At 45.0% G+C, this 24,151-nt stretch overlaps 1 protein-coding gene across 1 annotated transcript in view; it reads right to left on the minus strand.

Annotated features, from left to right (window-relative positions):
* Positions 1 to 9,712: 9,712 nt before the first annotated feature.
* The window catches only part of LOC121542717 (ephrin-A3), a 67,844-nt gene continuing 53,405 nt past the window's right edge, over positions 9,713 to 24,151 (minus strand). Inside the window, exon 5 of the mRNA XM_041852223.2 lies at positions 9,713 to 12,645. Within this exon, the coding sequence (XP_041708157.1) occupies positions 12,527 to 12,645 (119 nt within the window). The 3' untranslated portion in view covers positions 9,713 to 12,526. The remainder of the gene's footprint in view (positions 12,646 to 24,151) is intronic.

Here is a 24,151-nt window from a genome sequence, read left to right on the forward strand (position 1 = left end):
ATCCAAAGTGACTTACAACAGTGAGCGCATACATTTTCATATGGTTGGTGGTCCCAGTGGGAACGGATACTCTACCACTGTTTTACATGCTGACTGAGGAAGCAACACAGTAGGGAGAAAGCAACACGAGAGAATCACGGGACTACAGCGATTTATATGCATCAAGACTATTATCTACCTGGTGAATGTGTATGTGGGTGCCTTTGTGTGTGTGGGTGTGCTTGTGTGTGTCAGTGTGTATGTGTGTGTGTCAGTGTGTGTGTGTGTGTGTGTGTGTGTTTGTTGCCTTTATAGTCTTAAGAGCTGAGGTGGAGTGAGTGAGAAAACAACTCAGAGGTCATCCGGCCCTACAGGGTGTGTGTCTCATCTCCTGACGACATAACTGAATCAGCCAAGCTATTCCTAGACCCACTCACATGTATCACAGCCAGGGAACTGTGTGTGTGTGTGTGTGTGTGTGTGTGTGTGTGTGTGTGTGTGTGTGTGTGTGTGTGTGTGTGTGTGTGTGTGTGTGTATACAGTGAGGGAAAAAAGTATTTGATCCCCTGCTGATTTTGTACGTTTGCCCACTGACAAAGAAATGATCAGTCTATAATTTTAATGGTAGGTTTATTTGAACAGTGAGAGACAGAATAACAACAAAAAAATCCAGAAAAACGCATGTCAAAAATGTTATAAATTGATTTGCATTTTAATGAGGGAAATAAGTATTTTACCCCCTCTCAATCAGAAAGATTTCTGGCTCCCAGGTGTCTTTTATACAGGTAACGAGCTGAGATTAGGAGCACACTCTTAAAGGGAGTGCTCCTAATCTCAATTTGTTACCTGTATAAAAGACACCTGTCCACAGAAGCAATCAATCAATCAGATTCCAAACTCTCCAACATGGCCAAGACCAAAGAGCTCTCCAAGGATGTCAGGGACAAGATTGTAGACCTACACAAGGCTGGAATGGGCTACAAGACCATCGCCAAGCAGCTTGGTGAGAAGGTGACAACAGTTGGTGCGATTATTCGCAAATGGAAGAAACACAAAATAACTGTTAATCGCCCTCGGCCTGGGGCTCCATGCAAGATCTCACCTCGTGGAGTTGCAATGATCATGAGAACGGTGAGGAATCAGCCCAGAACTACACGGGAGGATCTTGTCAATGATCTCAAGGCAGCTGGGACCATAGTCACCAAGAAAACAATTGGTAACACACTACGCTGTGAAGGACTGAAATCCTGCAGTGCCTGCAAGGTCCCCCTGCTCAAGAAAGCACATACAGTGGGGGAAAAAAGTATTTAGTCAGCCACCAATTGTGCAAGTTCTCCCACTTAAAAAGATGAGAGAGGCCTGTAATTTTAATCATAGGTACACGTCAACTATGACAGACAAATTGAGAATTTTTTTTCCAGAAAATCACATTGTAGGATTTTTTATGAATTTATTTGCAAATTATGGTGGAAAATAATTATTTGGTCACCTACAAACAAGCAAGATTTCTGGCTCTCACAGACCTGTAACTTCTTCTTTAAGAGGCTCCTCTGTCCTCCACTCATTACCTGTATTAATGGCACCTGTTTGAACTTGTTATCAGTATAAAAGACACCTGTCCACAACCTCAAACAGTCACACTCCAAACTCCACTATGGCCAAGACCAAAGAGCTGTCAAAGGACACCAGAAACAAAATTGTAGACCTGCACCAGAATGGGAAGACTGAATCTGCAATAGGTAAGCAGCTTGGTTTGAAGAAATCAACTGTGGGAGCAATTATTAGGAAATGGAAGACATACAAGACCACTGATAATCTCCCTCGATCTGGGGCTCCACGCAAGATCTCACCCCGTGGGGTCAAAATGATCACAAGAACGGTGAGCAAAAATCCCAGAACCACACGGGGGGACCTAGTGAATGACCTGCAGAGAGCTGGGACCAAAGTAACAAAGCCTACCATCAGTAACACACTACGCCGGCAGGGACTCAAATCCTGCAGTGCCAGATGTGTCCCCCTGCTTAAGCCAGTACATGTCCAGGCCCGTCTGAAGTTTGCTAGAGTGCATTTGGATGATCCAGAAGAGGATTGGGAGAATGTCATATGGTCAGATGAAACCAAAATAGAACTTTTTGGTAAAAGCTCAACTCGTCGTGTTTGGAGGACAAAGAATGCTGAGTTGCATCCAAAGAACACCATACCTACTGTGAAGCATGGGGGTGGAAACATCATGCTTTGGGGCTGTTTTTCTGCAAAGGGACCAGGACGACTGATCCGTGTAAAGGAAAGAATGAATGGGGCCATGTATCGTGAGATTTTGAGTGAAAACCTCCTTCCATCAGCAAGGGCATTGAAGATGAAACGTGGCTGGGTCTTTCAGCATGACAATGATCCCAAACATACCGCCCGGGCAACGAAGGAGTGGCTTCGTAAGAAGCATTTCAAGGTCCTGGAGTGGCCTAGCCAGTCTCCAGATCTCAACCCCATAGAAAATCTTTGGAGGGAGTTGAAAGTCTGTGTTGCCCAGCAACAGCCCCAAAACATCACTGCTCTAGAGGAGATCTGCATGGAGGAATGGGCCAAAATACCAGCAACAGTGTGTGAAAACCTTTGAAGACTTACAGAAAACGTTTGACCTGTGTCATTGCCAACAAAGGGTATATAACAAAGTATTGAGAAACTTTTGTTATTGACCAAATACTTATTTTCCACCATAATTTGCTAATCAATTCATTAAAAATCCTACAATGTGATTTTCTGGATTTTTTTCCCTAATTTTGTCTGTCATAGTTGACGTGTACCTATGATGAAAATTACAGGCCTCTCTCATCTTTTTAAGTGGGAGAACATGCACAATTGGTGGCTGACTAAATACTTTTTTCCCCCACTGTATACAGGGCCGTCTGAAGTTTGCCAATGAATATCTGAATGATTCAGAGGAGAACTGGGTGAAAGTGTTGTGGTCAGATGAGACCAAAATCGAGCTCTTTGGCATCAACTCAACTCACCGTGTTTGGAGGAGGAGGAATGCTGCCTATGACCCCAAGAACACCATCCCCACCGTCAAACATGGAGGTGGAAACATTATGCTTTGGGGGTGTTTTTTTGCTAAGGGGACAGGACAACTTCACCGCATCAAAGGGACGATGGACGGGGCCATGTACCGTCAAATCTTGGGTGAGAACCTCCTTCCCTCAGCCAGGGCATTGAAAATGGGTCGTGGATGGGTATTCTAGCATGACAATGACCCAAAACACACGGCCAAGGCAACAAAGGAGTGGCTCAAGAAGAAGCACATTAAGGTCCTGGAATGGCCTAGCCAGTCTCCAGACCTTAATCCCATAGAAAATCTGTGGAGGGAGCTGAAGGTTCGAGTTGCCAAACGTCAGTCTCGAAACCTTAATGACTTGGAGAAGATCTGCAAAGAGGAGTGGGACAAAATCCCTCCTGACATGTGTGCAAACCTGGTGGCCAACTACAAGAAATGTCTGACCTCTGTGATTGCCAACAAGGGTTTTGCCACCAAGTACTTAGTCATGTTTTGCAGAGGGGTCAAATACTTATTTCCCTCATTAAAATGCAAATCAATTTATAACATTTTTGACATGCGTTTTTCTGGAGTTTTTTGTTGTTATTCTGTCTCTCACTGTTCAAATAAACCTACCATTAAAATTATAGACTGATCATGTCTTTGTCAGTGGGCAAACGTACAAAATCAGCAGGGGATCAAATACTTTTTTTCCCTCACTGTAAGCATCTGACAGTTTACTATATGACCCAGACTGATCAGTACCAGAGTATGAGCGCCCAACTGGAGGAGGTCAGGTCAGATAGAGTTCCACTTGAGCTACTTTATTGATTGTTAACACACACACACACACCACGATATCAGACGACCTATGACCTAATGACAATTTGACTGTCTGCATGACTGCCTAACCGGACCGGAGAACATGTGGATTACTGTTCCAGTTACCTGACTTGACACAACAGCTACACAGAGCATTTTAAACACTGCAGAACTATTTTAAACACTGATACCCCCTTGTGTAAATTTTTCCGATCATGGTTGTATGTCTCTGTGATGTTTCGAATGACTGTGTGAATAACCATTTGACTGTTTAACTGTTACAACGTTTGACCTGTCTAAGGGGAGGACAGGTGGATTACAGTGACAGTTAAGACAGCGCTCTACATTGACCTGATTAATCAATTAGACCAGTCTACCTGATACTCAGTCTGACATCAACACATGCTCCAGGAGACAAATCACACACACGCACACACACACACACACACACACACGCACACACACTTAGTGTGTGTTATACAGTATTGTGTTGTTGTGCATTTCCTTAGTGTGTGGGTGTGAGTCTGTGTGTGTGTACAATAGGGTGTGTCAGTGTACAGTAGGCTCGTGTGTGTGTTGTAGAGTGTGTGTATATATAACATCCATCTGTTGGGTGCTGTACAGATGCAGCATCACAAATAGAGGATTAGTCTAAACATAGAGGAAGGGGAAACCATGTGACAGAGGAGAGGGGCAGAGGATCGGAGGATTTGGGGGAACACGCAAAACACAGATCTGAGGGAGAAACAGAGAGAGAAACAGAGACAAAGAGAGAGAGAGAAAGAGAGAGAAACAGAGATTGAAAGAGAGAAACAGAGAGAGAGAAAGAGAGAGAAACACAGAGAGAAAGAAAGAGAAAGAGAGGAACAGAGAGAGAAAGAGAGAGAAACAACGTGAGAGAAACAGAGAGAGAGAAAGAGAGAGAAACACAGAGAGAAAGAAAGAGAAACAGAGAGAAAGAGAGAGAAACAGAGCGAGAGAAACAGAGAGAGAGAGAAAGAGAGAGAGAGAGAAAGAGAGAGAGAGAGAGAGAGAGAGAGAGAGAGAGAGAGAGAGAGAGAGAGAGAGAGAGAGAGAGAGAGAAACAGAGAGAAAGAGAAAGAAAGAGAGAGAAAGACCAAGACTGCTAGAGAATCACCAGAGACTTCTGAGACAGAGAGGGATAGATATGTTGATGGAGTGAATGAGTGAATGAGTGAGTGAAGGAAAAGAAGAGTAAAAGCACAGGAGGGACACAGAGACTTGAACCTCTGCAGAGAGAGAGACATAGACAGGTGTGTGTGTGTGTAAGTATATTTAGTATTTTGACTGAGCGTGAGTGACAGATACAGTCTGCTCCTCAATGAGAATAACCCTGATTCATATCTTATTAATATCATCCGTCATTCATCACTTATATAGAGGCCTTTCAACAGACAGTCTCCTCCTGACAGAATGTTCAGTATGGGCTAGTATTGTAATGACCAGTCTGCTACACTTTACATAACTCTCGGCCATAGGACCTACATAACCATACATACATTCATACATACACCAAAATCAATGAAGACAATCCGTCACAACTGATCTGATAATTTCCACGTGTATCTCCTCTGACCATCAACACCCAGGTGCCAGCATGTACTAACCACAGAACCAGATAACAAGACACGTGTCTGTCACACTATGTGGCACCAGTCACACTTGTTCCTAAATCATCTAATCGGAGGAGAATCTGTCAGATGTCAGAGCCTGTTACCCTCTCTCATGCGGCTAGGAGGAACATTTTGTCAGAGGAGACATCTTGTGACACTACTCTGGTCCCACAGCAACGTGACGTCCTGTGACACAGCGTTATCTAACCTCCCTGGAAGCAGCCCAACCTCCCACTCTCCAGTGTCAACCACCTCTTCCTGATGATGCCAATGTCCTGGTGGTGGTAACCAGGTTATTTGTACCAGGCCATGCGTGAGAGGAGGCGGCCGGGCTTCCCTCTCAGCAGCACACTCACAGGACCCATCATCAGTGGTGTGAGTGTGTGAGTTACTGGGTCACGTAACACAACAGAGAGTGTGTGTGTGTGTGTGTGTGTGTGTGTGTGTGTGTGTGTGTGTCTGTGACTGCAAGTGTGTGTCTGCGAGTTGGTGTGAGACTGTGAGTGTGTGTGTGTGTGTGTGTGTGTGTGTGTATGTGTGTGGTGATGTCTTTTGTAGTCCTCTGTTTGCACAAGTCAAGCGTTATTGTAAACATGTTCAGAATGGGTCCTGTCATGCATTACATTGTGGCCATAGGATACAGACCATGGAGAGTCAGTTATCACAGTGGGAAACACTGGAACCCATTCTGACAAGATATTTATCTCCTTAGTTATGAGTCTCATCAAACAGTGCAGTCGTGTGTGTGTGTGTGATTCTGAAGTCTGTGTTAGATGTGTTTTCATGGTGAAAGCCAGGGCCTCACTATCCAGAGACCTTAGAGAAATAATAATCATGGAACAGGGTGCAGACGGTTGCCACTTGACACTGATCTAAGGTCAGTTTTACCTCCCCATTACCCTGATGGTTTAGGTTAGGATTGGGAGAGGGCTGCTGATCCTAGGTATGTGCCTACAGAGTAACTAATGGACACCCACACACACACTCTATTTAGTAGATTCAGCAAATAAAAGCTCATCAAAGCAAATGTCCACCATCTCAGAGCCCAAATACTCAGTTTAGGCAGCAACAACTGGGCCAGTGGATTGACTCTGGCAAAACGGTCACAACATGTTTTAGCACATGATTATATCAAAACCTACTAAACAAATCCCATGTTTTTAATCCTTCTGACTCCCTGGCGTCTCTTACACAACGCCCATTGTTGTAGTTATTTATTTATTTAGACAGCAGATTACAGCGACAGTCTGGACAAGGATTGGACAAGAGGCCTACCTCTTCTGTGGCAGTCACCAAACAGCGACACCAAGAGGCAGAGTATGGCTACTGCAGCATGGGCGAGATGACTGCGGTCACCAGGTGGAAAAAGTTTCCATAAATTAGAACAAATGTCAACTCATTACACAATCTCATTCTGCTGAAAGCTTTAGTCCTTCCAGTCTGGCTGCTTTAGACTATGATGGCACTGTATCAATATGGAGAAAGAGGCTAAGCTCACTTCTGATTCCTCTCCCCTGAGGGGCCTGGTTCAATGGTGGCCAAATGTAATTACTTTTATCAGAGTGCTCCCTATTTAGCCCCGGACTTCCACATGAGTTCACTCTCCTAGGTTTGACATAAAGATATTAACCGAGAGAGAGAGAGGAGTTTCAATTGAATAGATATATTTTTACGTAACCGAATAGGCTTAGGCCGTTTATATCAGTTGAATAGACACACTAAAAACTGTCCAATCCACAAAGGTCCAGATTTGCAGTCATTTATATTTTCACCCCACAACAGCATCGTACTAAAATGTCCAGTCTGGAAACAAAGCATTGCTGTTATTATAGCCTAATTCCTGTGATCTGAGGCGGAGAAAATGACTCACTGACTGTAGGTTTTTGTTACCGGGATATCAGTCAGAGCTGCTCCTGTCTGGCTGCTGAGGTGAGCAGCTGCCCGGGGTCTCAATCGCGCCAGACAGTGTACTGCGCCTGTTCCTGGCAAAACCAGGCTGGTTTACTCATAGTTGACTATAGCCTACACAGTCGGAAGGGAAAATGATTAACCTCTGAAAGTCTAAGCCTTGAGGGGAGGGGGGCATCTCTTACACAAAGATGGTCATACCATGAATCATTTAGCTATTTGATTTAGAATTTTAGGACCCTTGTAGGTATAAAAAATAATATTTATAAAACAAATTTGATAAAATATTGAATTTGACTACTATAGCCCATAGAAACACATTGAATAACACATTCATATATAGCAAAACCGACAGTAAAAACATTTATCATAAGGAATACGTTTTTGAAGTGTCTGTACTATATCTAGGAGATATAACAAAGCTCAGGAAACATTTAAATTGTTTGGACACATATTTTACCCCTTTTCTTTGTTGGCACAAAACTACCTCCATACTTCCATTAATTTTTTAAACCGGTACCAGGTTACCTTCAGAGTCCTGTGAGACCTTTGGGGGTCGTAGAGCAAAACGTGACAATCTTATCTTTGAATGGAGTGGTCATATTAGTTTGTAGCCCAAACGGTTTGTACGTTACAGACAGAAGTTGGCACATCGGTGATACCGTCTTCAGACGAGTCCCATGGTGCTTGTGGGCGTCGTAGAGCAAAATGGAGGGTGTCATCTTTCCATAGATTGGTCATATTAGTTTGTAGGTCAAACCGTTCGGACGCTACAGATGTTTTTGTGAGAAGACCGATTTTCGGGATGTCTCATGGTCTGACAAACACCGCTGTGGCTTGGCCACCTTCCAACGCAGATGCGGAACGCCGACATAGGCAAATACGGCGGATTGAGACGCAGCCCCTGCAAAAACAGATATCTCTAGCTTAAACTGACGGATTTTGATGGGGATTTTTTAAATATGTTACTTAGATTGACACACGGGATCTTAAGGATTTGAACAGCCTTTGGGAATAATCATAAAGAAATCACTTTACAAAGACACCCCATGTCTCCGTCTGTCACTCCTGATGAGATAGCCCTAAAACAATAGTCTAGCCTTCCCTTCATTTGCCTGCAGGCCTACTCTCTTACCCAAAGGTGTTTCCTATCATTAGGCCTATAATGAACTAACATTAATCTCTCTTGTGGCGGAGAAACTTGGTAATGAGACTTTCTCTTGTCTCTGGCTATTGCATCTGTCTATCATGAAATGCAGATTGTTCTTTTTATAATCTGGGTGGTTCGAGCCCTGAATGCTGATTGGCTGATTGGCTGACAGCCGTGGTATATCAGACTGTATACCACGGGTATGACAATACATTTATTTTTACTGCTCTAATTAAGTTGGTAACCAGTTTATAATAGCAATAAGGCACCTCAGGGGTTTGTGGTATATTGTCAATATGCCACGGCTAAGGGCTGTATCCAGGCACACTGCGTTGCGTTGTGCATAAGAACAGCCCTTAGCCGTGGTATATTGGCCATACACCACACCCCCTCGTGCCTTATTGCCTAATTATTCAACCCCATACCATCAGACTGCTAATAATATACTACATCTGCTGATAGCCAGAGATACAGTGTTTGTAACAGACAGTAATGTAGTTGTGGAGCGCTTATCTAAACAGGTATGTACGTAAGCTGTGGGTGTCTCTCTGTCCATCTTCCTTTATTCCACCTGCTACATTCAAACATCAATCCCTAACCTCTGACCCCTAACCTCTGACCCCTAACATGTCATCCTGTTGAATAATGTCCCTGATTGTGACTGTGATTCTCTGACATCACACAGACCATCAGTACCACAGCAGACACCATCAGAGACAGAAATGATGTTCCATTGTTATGTCAATTAGGGGTATGATTCAACTGCTGATCTCTTGAAATCGGACCATGTAAAGGTATGGCTATGGAATGAAAACCGTGCCAGACAACTTTGATATGGAAAATCTCATCATATGTAAAGTATGAAACATCTACAGACCTGCACATACCAGGCAGGTACACATCTCTCTCTCTCTCTATCTCCTTTCTTCTCAGATTAGTATATTGAACAGAGAGAGATCAGCTGCTGATTAGGAACTTGAAAGAGTGGGGTGGAGAGAGTGAAAGAGAGAGAGACATTGGCAGCTAAAGGACGGGATAGATTGAGAAAGAGAGAGAGATAGACTGACAGCGTGTGACTGCAAGGTAAGGGATTGACAGTGACAAGGTTGAGATAATACAGCCTAAATCTCAGAGAGGAAGAGAGAGAATCAATAAACACACAGACACACTTGTTAAAAGTAAGACTCGTAAGATTATTATTTTGTTATCTTGATCATCAATATAACCTTTGTTATGGTTTGTTTATTTTCAAGTTCATTGAGATTCATTCCAGTCGAAGGTAAACATGATTGTAATTGTTGTTTCCAACACTATTAAATGCTTTTGTTTGTTTTGCCAGACAATACAATCTCACACACACACTCATGTTGTAAGTAGACATTGGACAACAGTCGCACAAAGGAAAACACACGGCCGCACTCGCGCATACATTACCATACACACACACACACACATTCAGCTCTTTCACACAAACGTGTAATGAGAAACTGAAATTAGCTCTCACTTCCTCAAACAAACATACACACACATGCAGATGCACACGCCACACACACACACATACACACGCTCATACGCACACCTTTCAGAACATAAGGAAATGTAGAAATACTTGCATGTCCACTCTCAACAACACACACTCTCTCTCTTGATATCGTGTCTAAGTTCTTAAGTGCAACATTTGAAGAGTGATTTCCCCTTAGTTACTGATCAGCTCTTCTACCCCACCCCACCCCACACTTCACTAGCAGAACCCAGACCCCCATCTCACCCCCCACCCCAAAGCCATACATACTGTATACATACCGAGCTCAGCGAACTGTCCTCCATGTCGTCACCACGTTTCAATGACAGTATCATTCCAATGTGACGGTCTGGAAACATTTGGTGCAACATGGGGCCAATTGAAATTGTACATTGTACTCAAACCAAGTTAGTGGAACTCAGTATCCTATTCAGTACAGTATGTCTCTAGCCCAGCCATCCCAATGTTTACCCCTTCCCAGCGCCCCAAGATACACAACAGCAAAATAAAAAATAAAAACAGAACAAGGAAATTGAGCTTCAAGTTTGTAAAAATGCTTACATCACATTTCATTCCGTCAGAGTTCAAGACATCAGAAATCCATTCTCGATGCGTGAAAGTTCTAGAATGTCTGTGACACGTGTCAAGGCATGCGACCTCTGTGACCCCTATAGGTCAGAGGTCAGCTCTGTATCCAATAGGCCATCCATACCTTCATCATCATCTTCAGAGCTACTACAGTAAGCCATGCATGCCCTACTACAGTAGACTGCCTGTACACATTGCAGTAAGGTAAGGTGTTACCATGGTCACAAGGTGCTAGTTCCTATGGAGAAGAGTTAGTCAACAACCATGGTAACAGGTTAGTACAGTTTGTTTACATTGTTCAGTAACACTTCATTTTACAGTCCTCTTTCAGACAGTATTTACCTAGTATTTACTAAGACATGTAATGGCAACAATATGTACTTTCTGGTACCTATACAATGGGTAACTACCAAAAGGATTGTTTCTATGATCCCAAAGAAACATGCAATTACCAGTTTTAGGAAAATACCATCTCAATAGAGGACTGTAGGATCAAGTTTAACCCATTGTTCTCCTGTCCTCCCAGTAGCACTTGGTTTGCATGTAGAACCTAAACCAAAGGTTTATTTAGTGTTGTCTATATGTTCAGATACACTTGAGTTGTTCTGTTACTTAAACTTAAGACATGTACAGTATGTCCCTAGTACTGTGTGTATTGTCAGTGTACACACACACACACACACACACACACACACATACACACACACACAGAGTGATTATTGTTCTAGTGTAGTGAACGGTTTGTGTGTACGGTAAAATAAACAAAAGAGTTTGGCAAGGAGAGTCTGTGGTATGTAGTCCCAGTCCATCGGATTCCAGGAGAGAGGAAGAGAGGTCTTCAGTGTACAATCCAACACAATGCATTCGATGACAGTATTGCTGAAAGTGTGTCACTGTCTGTCGACTCAACATGTGTGCTTTTCTGACCTCCGAGATCAGAGATAATGCTATCCAGGAATGAATTAATAAAGGACAAACATGTCTCTAGGGGGTTTAATGATGAGCTAGATGTTGTATCAATGTGTAACAATGGGTACAACCACTGACCAATAACCTATAGCTGTCATTGTATTGACACATATTACTACTCTAATACAGTACTGTAGCTCTCTCCCTCTCTCATACTAGACAGAGAGGTCCCAGTTCCCAGTTCATAAACCTGGACCCAGACTGGCTCTTTCGTACCAGGCTGCTACGGTCCAGATCAGACCAGATCACATGGGTGGAGGACCACTAGATCAATTTCCACTGAAGGGATCCAGACTAGATCTGGTTGAACCCAGTTGACACAACAAAAAGGCAATAATTCAGTTCATTTCAGTCAAGTTAAATCAGTTCAGTCTCCGGTGCAAGAAACAGGCAACTAGCCCTAAGAAGAGAATTGTGTCAGCCAATCAGATTCCATGAAAACGTTTCACTGTGTTTCATTTGCGATCAGCTGCTCAAATAGAAAGTCAGGTCCTCTTCTCCTCTCCTCTTGAATAAATGCTGTCTGCAGTGTGCAGGTTTCAACAGGCTAACTCTACCACGTGTTGAGACACACACACTCTGAACCATACATACACATGCAGGCCCAATGTCCAAAGTCATAAAAGGTATTCTCTTCATGCTGTGTGTGAATGTCCTCTTCTAAGCAACAGCAAACACACACATGCACACACGCACGCGCACACACACACAAAGAAGCCTTCCAACTTCCCTCCTTCACTTCACACACACACACCTTGTCAACCAACATCATTCAGAAGGTCTTCTTCCTCCATGTTTTCCTGTAGCACTCCTCCATGTTCCCTTCATCTCCTGTCCCCTGTCCCTAGACCCAGTCATCCTTCACCCCTCCTGCCCCAGCCCTCCCATGGCTGGTTGGCATGGCGACACTGATGGGATGGCCATTGCTAGGAGATGGTGATGGCAGCAAGGAGGAGCGTTGCTATGGTGATGAGTAGGCGATCCCTAGATGGGCTGCTTCCACTGACGCTCTTCTCCAGTTTAGGAACCTCAGGGTTAAAATCATCTACATGGAGAGAGAGAGAGACATACAGAGAGACAGAAAGAGAGAAAGAGCGAAATAGAGAGAGAATTAGCAATCATTTGCCATAGCCTGAGGAACAGTGGTAGCCTGCCATAGCCTGAGGAACAGTGGTAGCCTGCCATAGCCTGAGGAACAGTGGGTGACCAGAGATCATCTACCCACCGTGTGTATAAACTGTAGCCTCCTCTCTTAGCTACTGAGAGAGAAGAGAGGCGCTAGTGAAATAATATTTGGCTAATAGCTAATAGTACAACACCCACTGACAAGGAGACAGAGGTGAAACAAAGAGTACTCAACACTTCTCTCACACAGCACTCACACATACAGTCACTCACTCTAAGACAGAGAGGAAACAGTGTAGTCAACACTCACAGATACTAACACACTAAGACAGAGAGGAAACAGTATAGTCAACACTCACAGACACTAACACACTAAGACAGAGAGGAAACAGTGTAGTCAACGCTCACAGACACTCACTCTAAGACAGAGAGGAAACAGTGTAGTCAACACTCACAGACACTTACTCTAAGACAGAGAGGAAACAGTATAGTCAACGCTCACAGACACTAACACACTAAGACAGAGAGGAAACAGTATAGTCAACACTCACAGACACTAACACACTAAGACAGAGAGGAAACAGTGTAGTCAACACTCACAGACACTAACACACTAAGACAGAGAGGAAACAGTGTAGTCAACACTCACAGACACTAACACACTAAGACAGAGAGGAAACAGTGTAGTCAACGCTCACAGACACTAACACTCTAAGACAGAGAGGAAACAGTGTAGTCAACGCTCACAGACACTAACACTCTAAGACAGAGGAAACAGTGTAGTCAACACTCACAGACACTAACACACTAAGACAGAGAGGAAACAGTGTAGTCAACGCTCACAGACACTAACACACTAAGACAGAGAGGAAACAGTGTAGTCAACGCTCACAGACACTAACACACTAAGACAGAGGAAACAGTGTAGTCAACGCTCACAGACACTAACACACTAAGACAGAGAGGAAACAGTGTAGTCAACGCTCACAGACACTAACACACTAAGACAGAGAGGAAACAGTGTGGTCAACACTCACAGACACTAACACTCTAAGCTGTCTGTTACAAAAACAGTGCATCACCATGACAGAGAGAATGAACACACTGTGTCTCCATTACTGAAGTAAGCCTATTGTCTGATTCTAATGACACACCGTGACTCTGCCACACACTGACACAGACACACATACACCTGGCCCGGCGCTATAAATAGCTCCTATAGTCTGGTCTGTTTGGTGATGATGCGAACACATGCTAGGAAAAACAGAAGGCGTGTCTTGGTACACGCTCAGACAAAGTAACACACCCTTCGTTTTATGTGGACTTGATTAATGAGATGGGAGGGATGCTGTAGGCCACAGTTCAGTCTATATACAGTCTAAGTCTGCTCCAATACAAGTATTGCTTTCTCTGTATTTTCAGAGAACATCAGACTGGTGGCTGACATCATGGCTGCATCTGAAATGGCCCCTTAATCCCTATATAGTGCACTACTTTCGACCAGAGCCCTATGGACCCTGGTCAAAAGTAGTGCACTATATAAGGTACAGGGCAAGTAGTGCACTATATAGGGAATAGGGGGCCATTTTGGATGCACACCATGAGAAACACATGTTCCTGTTCAGTAGTGGTTGGGTTGTAAACATCCACACCTGGTTGTTCCTAGTCAGAGCTCCTCTCTTAATAAGCTACACGTGGACATGATGGGGTTAAACATCTAGACTGTTCTGTGACTGAGGTTAGAAACAGTTTGACCCTTCTGTGACCGTGGTGTGTGTGTGTGTTTGTTTGAGGCAGAGAGGCAGAGAGGTGAGAACACTCTGTTTCTTCGACCCGGCGGCGGAATCTTGTTATGACAGCACCAGATACTGTGGCTGTGGAGAATTTGAAAGAACCAGTTTTGGAGTGTGTACCTGTCACACACACACACACCTCTATGAACGTGAGTATACTGTATGTTGCACAAGGGTTTGCTTGTGTTTGTCTGTATATGTTTCTGTGTGTAGGCGGGTGTGACACACACCTTTACCTTTGCACGCACTCTGGGGTCAAACACCAGGTCACACACACATCAGACGTGTCGTTTGTAATAATGATTAATCAGAGAGCCATGAGACAGCTCAGACACCATAGGGGTTAGTGTGTGTGTGTGTGTGTGTGTGTGTGTGTGTGTGTGTGTGTGTGTACGTTCTCCATCCCTGGTTATATATGGTGCGTGACAGATGACCGATATCAGATGACTGTGACGCTGTTTGTTAACACACCTGGTCTTCCATGAGGACCATGTGATCACCTAACCACTGGCTATCTGATCACCCTGTGCTACGCATCATAACACCCCTATGAGCCTTCGTAACACAGCTATGTGACCTTCGACATCCTCATACCAGAATCTGAAGACCTTAGTACTTACATTGTCACGCTATTGTGATCATCATTTTCAAATCAAGTTGCTTAACTGTTAAAGCTATGAATTGTTGTTTCTCTGATTGTATTTTGTTGTAAATCTATTCTGTATTGTAATAGTGATTACCCCATTATTGCTATAAATTCAAACACAGCACAACTGTAGTGGTTTGGTTGGAATTGAGTAGATGTTTTCTCCCTGAGCCCTAGACAGACAGTAGTTGTGAGCGGGTCAGCTGTTTACTAATTACTAATAACCCATCCGCAACCGACTGACTATATGTGATAAAGTGAAAATCTGAGGCCCGCACCCGACCCTAACCCGCAAATATAGAAAATGCGATGTACAGTCAGAGATGGTGGAGCTATTTTTTTTACAGGCCTTTTTAGATAGGCCTATGTTTCTGCTTATAATGTCCGACATTTTGGTAGGCTTTTTGTTAATCAACTTATTATTAGATAGGCCAACATTCAGCTTCTCTTCGGTCATTATAAGTTGCCCTAGAATACTAAATAAACCCTTGCTCACCAGAATAATGTCACAAGTCGATAGAATGAATGTTTCAATCTAGTTGATATTGGTAATGTTTTCTCTTTCATCTCTGCTTCTGTGGCATTCTGAGCAGCAAAGACATTCAGGGGCCGGGGAAAAAATGCAATAACAAAAAAAACAAAAAACGGGATAGATCAGTTTACCCGGTTTTAAGGAAATTAAAAGCTGTGAAAACTACCCAACATGTTTCTGATAAGATTTCAGTTCAGATTGGATGCATATTTTATGTGATTGAAATAGACTACTGTCAGTTTTATGATGCTAATAAAGACAGCACCTTTACAGACGGTCCCTAACTGCGCATTCATTTTCTCATAATGATGAAAGAAATAAATCATATTTCTCCACTCCTGTTCCCCGGTAAAAATGTACATTTGGTGTATAATTTTAATGCAAGAAATTCTTAATTCTGCAGGAGTTAATATTATATTAGGCTCTGTGAGAGGTTATAGACAGTGTACAGATTTCAGACTACTATTCCATTTAACCCATCTGAACAGTAGCCTACAGTTCCCTTGACGTGCTATTTTGAAGTCTCTGTAATGTGACTGTCGAATTTGTATAGCGCCTCACAATCATCACAAATTACATAGCCGGCACTGCTATCATCCTCTTTTACCACTTCACCAAATCTTTCCCAAACATTAGACTACTGTTCTGGCCCTCCCTTCTATTTATTTTTTAACTCTCCATTTCGTGGCTTTTTTCTTATTGAATTAAACTCTTACATTTCCTTTTGCATCAGTGGATTGACCTTAACTTTTCTTCTGCCCAAGTTTCCAAAAGCATTTGGCAGTTGGCGTGTATTTGTCACGCTACAGTTAGGCCCTGAAGCTTAGGCTACGTTACTAACGGCAGATACAAATAATGAAAGAAAAACCTCAACGTAGCCTATAGATATGAATTGCACAATAATTATACATTTATGGATTTTTTATCCATTGTTTAATCTTTATTCAACCCACCATCCACACAATATTTATTGACCCTAAACCCATCCGCCCAGCGAATATAACCGCAGGGACAGCAGGTTATGAGCCAACCCGTGCGTCACTAACAGACAGGCATATAGAAGCAAAGCGGATGGACACCATGAAAATGATCGGAGAGGTTGAGAGTAGAAGAAGTTCAGGAGAAAAAACAAACAAAATATAATTATTGTAAAATTGACTGTGTCCATAAAATGTAGATAGTAAGTATAAGCTGGAAGTAGAGGTCTAAGCATTGTTGTTAACTAGTTTACTCCAAGTAGGGAAAGGGTGGTGAGGTTGGAAAGTAATAAAGGGGAATATATGTTTTTTAAAGGATATGTATGTATGTGTATGTATGTATGTATGTATGTATGTATGTATGTATGTATGTATGTATGTATGTATGTATGTATGTATGTGTGTATATGTATATATATATATATATATATATATATATATATATAAACATGGGGGATTGGAAGTGATGCAGACAATTACATTGATGGAAGTTACAATCTATCTCCAATATTAATTTAAAAATTCTACAGCTGCACCATCGAGAGCATCCTGACTGGTTGCATCACCGCCTGGTATGGCAACTGCTTGGCCTCCGACCGCAAGGCACTACAGAGGGTAGTGCGTACGGCCCAGTACATCACTGGGGCAAAGCTTCCTGCCATCCAGGACCTCTATACCAGGCGGTGTCAGAGGAAGGCCCTCAAAATTGTCAAAGACTCCAGCCACCCTAGTCATAGACTGTTCTCTCTGCTACCGCACGGCAAGCGGTACCGGAGTGCCAAGTCTAGGTCCAAAAGACTTCTCAACAGCTTCTACCCCCAAGCCATAAGACTCCTGAACAGCTAATCATGGCTACCCGGACTATTTGCACTGCCCCCACCCCATCATTTTTACGCTGCTGCTACTCTGTTAAGTATTTATGCATAGTCACTTTAACTCTACCCACATGTACATATTACCTCAACTACCTCAACTAGCCGGTGCCCCCGCACATTGACTCTGCAACGGTACCCCCCTGTATATATAGCCTCCCTACTGTCACTTTATTTTACTTCTGCTCTTTTTTTCTCAACACTTTTTTTGTTGTTGTTTTATTCTTACTTTTTTTTGTTTAAAATAAATGCACTGTTGGTTAAGGGCTGTAAGTAAGCATTTCACTGTAATGTCTGCACCTGTTGTATTCGGCGCATGTGACCAATAAAATTTGATTTGATTAGATTTTTTATTAAGCTGATCTACCAAACATTTTTTGCTGCAGTGTGTGTATTGACCACCAGAGGTCAGCAGAGGGCAGTGTTAGTGGTCTGACTGGTGCAGCCAGATGGGAGTCTAGACTACATTTACATTTTAGTCATTTAGCAGATGCTCTTATCCAGAGCGACTTACAGTTAGTGAGTGCATACATTTTCATACTGACCCCCCAGACTAGACACAGACATGATCAGATACTCAACTCCTTTAGAGTTGGACTAGATTTAGACTCTGCTTCTGTTGTCCATGCTCTGCGGAGGTTTGCTGAGATTAGATTAAAACGATCATTTGAGATGTGCCAGGGGTTGAGGAACACTAGCAGAATGGCAGAGTGGTCTGGGCCTTCTCCCTTCTCTCTCAATCTGCTACCAGAGGTCATCTAATCTATTGGCTGTAGAGACCGAAAGTCCACTGGCAGCCATCTAGAGCTGGTGCTTGGAGCCGGTTAGAAAGAAGAACTAATCAATTCCTCTTTATTCGTTTACGCTCCTGCTCTCCTTCAGATGGATATCTGGCAGTGGCCGTGTTTGTGCGAGTGCATGTGTGTTTGTGTGTGTGTGTGTGGGGGGTTGGGTTGAGTCAGACTCAAGGAGGCAGGAGGGGAGACTGTGTCAACAGTAATAATAGTTCATCCTATCACTGATGCTAGCATCATTGCCAATCAGGCTAATGCTATGGAGTGATTAGCAAGATAATGCAATACTGATTTTCTGTTTGCGTTGCCAACACTACCTACAATGATACTAATGCTGTTAGGCCTACTGCTGCTAGGTAGCTCTCTCTCTGCTCTCTCCCTCCCCTCTGTCTGTCCTTGATTGCAGGAGTGAAGTCTGGTGTGCGGGAGTCAGGGTTCCAGCTGCAGCTCATTCACCATAATCACCTCAGCCTTTAAGACCCGGTCAAACTTTCCACTCATCGTCAGATCATAGTCAAGACGACCATGTTAGTCTCGCTGCCGACTCAACCTGTTTATTTTTGCTCTTTGTGTTTTGGCCTGTTCTATTTACTTTTTCTCCTGTGCCACAGATATTTGGAACCTGACTCCTGCCTCCGCTTCACTCCTGCCACCACCATCCTGCTCTCCACTACCGGACCTCTCTTTTGGACTCACCACGGACACTAGGACATTACGGTACCACACCTGCCCTGACCTGGATCTGTTACCCTCCCTGTAACCTGGACTTGCTCTTCCCCTATTATTGGAAACCTGGACTATTGAACATTTTAAATAAACCTGTTAAACCTTCTCTCTGGCTTGGTGTACTTGTCTGCATTTGGGTTCTAATACTGGTAAATCATAACAGTATGATCTGACCATCATGAACCCAGCAGACAGTAGCTTGGATACCACCCCAGAGTGCACTCAAATTTGGACTGCCATAGCCAATCAGGGCATTTTACTTGGCCAACATGATACCCTGTTTAAGACGATTGCTGAGGACAGTCAGGTGCTGCTTAATCAGGTTCAATTACTCACCAATCAAGTGTCTGCCCTTACTACCCCTTCAGCCCAGATCAGAGAGCCTTTTGTTCCTGCTCCAGAGCGCTATGACGGGAACATGGGAACCTGTGGCGATTTTTTGACTCAATGCTCGTTAGTGTTTGAACAACAGCCCCTCACCTACGCCTCAGAAAGAGCCCGTATTGCCTACCTTATCAACTCTACTAGCGGTTCCGCTCTTGCCTGGGGATCCGCGGTCTGGGAGAGTCAGTCGGACATTTGCAACGCTTACGTTGCCTTCACCACTGAGATGAGGAAGGTTTTGACCACCCCGTACGAGGCAAGGAGGCTGCGAAACGGTTGTTTTCTCTTCGGCAGGGGGGCTCGCAGTGTGGCGGAGATGGCAGTGGAGTTTCGACTTTAGCAGCAGGAGTGGTTGGAATGACGAGGCATTACAAGGAGTGTTCATCAATGCTTTGTCTGAGACTTTAAAAGATGAATTGGTGTCATATGATGAATCGCCTACGCTGGATAATCTTATTTCACTCACCATCAGGTTGGATAATCGGATTCGGGAGCACCGCCGGGAGAGGAGTGTTAGTTCCAAGCAACCTGTCTGTCATCAACAAACTCCTCCCCGCATCTTCCCCTACGGAGAAAGCCGTGTCTTCCCGGAGTCGATACGAGGAGCACTGAACCCGAAGCCATGGAGGTGGGTCGTGCGCGGTTGTCCTCAGAGGAGCGTGCACGCGCATTCAGGCTCGGGTCTGCCTGTATTGTGGAGAAGCTGGTCATTTCGTTCCTTCCTGCCCAGTTCGTCCGGGAAAAGGGCCGGCTCATCATTAATGGGAGAAGTTTTGGTGAGCCGAGCAGCGGATTCTTCCTCTTCTCCCCGCATTCTGCTCCAGGCATCCCTCCAGTGGCAGTTCCAGAATCTCTCTGTTAGTGCGCTGATTGACTCTGGTGCAGACGAAAGCTTTTTGGATAGAGAGTGGGCTCAACAAATGGATTTGGAGACTGTTCCTATGGACTGTCCGCTGCAGGCTAAGGGTCTGAATGGACAATTGTTGACCCATATTACCCATCAGACTGTTCCTGTTTGTCTTAGAGCGTCGGGAAATCATCAGGAGAACATTCAATTCCATATTATCGACTGCCCACAGACCCCTCTGGTCCTTGGTATCCCCTGGCTCATAAGACACAATCCACACATTGATTGGGTGACAGGTATAATTGTTTCATGGAGCACATTTTGTCATGTGAATTGTTTGTGTTCTGCTCTGACTCCTGCCAGTACTGTGCCTCGACCTCCACTGGAGTCCATGGATCTTTCTAATGTTCCTGACGTATCATGACCTGGCATCCGTTTTCTGCAAACACAGAGCTACTTCTCTTCCTCCTCACCGGCCTTACGACTGTGCCATTGACCTCCAGCCAGGAGCCCCGCTCCCCAGCAGTCGCCTGTACAATCTCTCCCGGCCGGAGACGGAGGCTATGGAGAACTACATTCGGGACTCCTTGGCGGCAGGTATTATGCGTCCTTCTCGTCACCTGTAGGAGCGGGATTCTTTTTTGTTGCTAAGAAGGATAAGACCCTCAGACCCTGTATTGATTACCGTGGACTTAACAACATCACCATTAAGAACAAGTATTCTCTGCCTTTGATTAATTCTGCTTTTCCCCTCCTTCATGGTGCTACCATCTTTACGAAACTGGATCTACGAAATGCGTATCACCTGGTGCGCATTCGTAAAGGTGATGAATGGAAGACTGCCTTCAACACACCCTTGGGACATTTTGAGTATCTGGTTATGCCTTTTGGGTTGTCTAATGCCCCTGCTGTTTTTCAGGCACTAGTCAATGATGTCCTTCGGGACATGTTGAATCGGTTTGTTTTTGTCTATCTGGATGATATCTTGATTTTCTCAGAGTCCTCCCAGGAACATGAACTGCATGTGCGCCAGGTGTTGCAAAGGTTGTTGGAGAACAAACTGTTTGTGAAGATGGAGAAATGTGAATTTCATGTGTCTGAGACCTCTTTTTTGGGTTACATCATCGCTCAGGGGGAGTTGCGGATGGACCCAGCTAAGATCTCTGCTGTCACGGACTGGCCAGCCCCCCTCTACCCGCAAACAACTTCAACGATTTCTGGGGTTTGCGAACTTCTATAGGAGGTTCATCAAGGACTACAGCCGCATTGCGGCGCCACTCACCGCTCTCACCTCCATCTCACGACCGTTCGCTTGGAATGAAGGGGCTCGAATCAGCGTTCAAGAACTGAAACATCGCTTCGCCTCGGCTCCCATTCTGATGCAGCCGGACCCCGACCGCCAGTTTGTCGTGGAGGTGGATGCATCCGACACTGGGGTAGGTGCGGTGTTGTCACAGCGTTCTCCTGAAGATAACAAACTGCATCCCTGTGCTTTTCTCTCAAGGAAACTTTCTCAGGCAGAGAGGAATTATGATGTTGGCAATCGTGAACTGCTTGCCGTTAAGCTGGCTCTCGAGGAGTGGCGACATTGGTTGGGGGGGCGGAACAACCCTTCATCGTTTGGACGGATCATAAGAATCTGGCTTACCTCCAGTCAGCGAAGCAGCTCAACCCCCGTCAAGCCAGGTGGGCACTATTTTTGGGAGATTCAATTTTTCTCTGTCTTACCGTCCTGGGTCACGCAACGTCAAGCCTGACGCCCTGTCTCGTGTTCATTCGGCTGTTGATACTGGTAGTAACCCTGAACCCATTTTGCCTCCTACCTGCAGTATTGCGGTCGTCACATGTGACATCGAGGGGATTGTTAGACAGGCTCAACATCATCAAGCTGACCCTGGGAGGGGTCCTCCTAACCGGATGTTTGTCCCTGAGTCTGCTCGCTCCCAGGTACTTCAGTGGGCTCACTCGTCTCCCCTTACCTGTCACCCTGGAGTTTCGCGGACCCTTGACTTTGTGCGACGGAAGTTCTGGTGGGCCACGATGGAGGCGGACACTCGAGCCTTCATTGCTGCTTGTACGGTATGTGCACGAAGTAAGAACTCCACCCAGGCCAGCGCTGGTCATCTACGACCTCTACCTATACCCAGCCGGCCCTGGTCGCATATCGCTATGGATTTTGTCACTGGACTTCCCCCTCGTCTGGAAAGACTGTAATTCTTACGGTGATTGATCGTTTTCTAAGTTCGCTCATTTTTTGGCCCTACCTAAACTGCCCACTGCCAGAGAGACGGCTGATATTTTGGTTGAACATGTGTTCCGCTCTCATGGTCTACCCACGGATATTGTCTCTGACAGGGGTCCCCAGTTTGTCTCCCAGGTGTGGAAAGCTTTCTGTAAAGCTTTGGGCATTACATCCAGCCTGTCCTCTGGATATCACCCCCAGACCAACGGGCAAGCCGAGAGAGCGAACCAGGAGATGGAGACCGCTCTTCGCTGTGTCACAGGGTCTAACCCTGGGTCATGGAGCTCCATGCTCCCCTGGGTGGAATATGCTCATAACACCTTGACTAACGCTTCCTCTGGTTTGTCTCCTTTTCTGTGTGCTCTGGGTTATCAACCTCCCCTGTTCCCTTCTCAAGAGAGGGAACTGGCGGTACCCCTCGGTGCAGTCCCACATGCGCCGCTGCTTCAAGGTCTGGAGGAAGGCCAGGGTAGCTCTGTCCCGAGCTTCGGCGTACATGCAGAGGCAAGCCAACCGTCACCGGTCCCAGGCTCCCGGTTACTCTCCTGGTCAAGAGGTATGGCTGAAGTCACGGGACCTTCCATTGAAGGTGGAGTCTAAGAAGATGGCGCCTCGTTTTATAGGACCGTTCAAGATACTGTCTATTGTTAACCCCTGCGCGGTTAAGCTACAGCTTCCTGCCTCCCTACGGGTTCATTCCACCTTTCATGTTTCCCAGATTAAGCCTGTGTCGGTTAGCCCTCTGTGCCCGCCCTCTCGTCCCCCTCCTCCGCCCAGGATCGTGGGTGGGGGTCCGGTCTACACTGTCCGGCGACTTCTGGATGTTCGCCGCCGGGGTCGTGGGTTTCCAGTACCTGGTGGATTGGGAGGGTTATGGTCCTGAGGAACGTTCCTGGGTGCCCAGGAGCTTCATTGTGGATCCTGCTCTGGTCCGAGAGTTTCATAGGTTACATCCCGATAAACCGCCGGCCGCCAGGTGGCGTCCGTAGAGGGGGGTACTGTTAGGCCTACTGCTGCTAGGTAGCTCTCTCTCTGCTCTCTCCCTCCCCTCTGTCTGTCCTTGATTGCAGGAGTGAAGTCTGGTGTGCGGGAGTCAGGGTTCCAGCTGCAGCTCATTCACCATAATCACCTCAGCCTTTAAGACCCGGTCAAACTTTCCACTCATCGTCAGATCATAGTCAAGACGACCATGTTAGTCTCGCTGCCGACTCAACCTGTTTATTTTTGCTCTTTGTGTTTTGGCCTGTTCTATTTACTTTTTCTCCTGTGCCACAGATATTTGGAACCTGACTCCTGCCTCCGCTTCACTCCTGCCACCACCATCCTGCTCTCCACTACCGGACCTCTCTTTTGGACTCACCACGGACACTAGGACATTACGGTACCACACCTGCCCTGACCTGGATCTGTTACCCTCCCTGTAACCTGGACTTGCTCTTCCCCTATTATTGGAAACCTGGACTATTGAACATTTTAAATAAACCTGTTAAACCTTCTCTGGCTTGGTGTACTTGTCTGCATTTGGGTTCTAATACTGGTAAATCATAACAAATGCATCTGTCACTAAAACTGAACTCACTGCTCCTCAGGGTACTGCGTGTGTGTATTTGTGT

Source organism: Coregonus clupeaformis, chromosome 28 (genome assembly GCF_020615455.1).
Source record: "Coregonus clupeaformis isolate EN_2021a chromosome 28, ASM2061545v1, whole genome shotgun sequence".
Taxonomy (NCBI): Eukaryota; Metazoa; Chordata; class Actinopteri; order Salmoniformes; family Salmonidae; genus Coregonus; species Coregonus clupeaformis.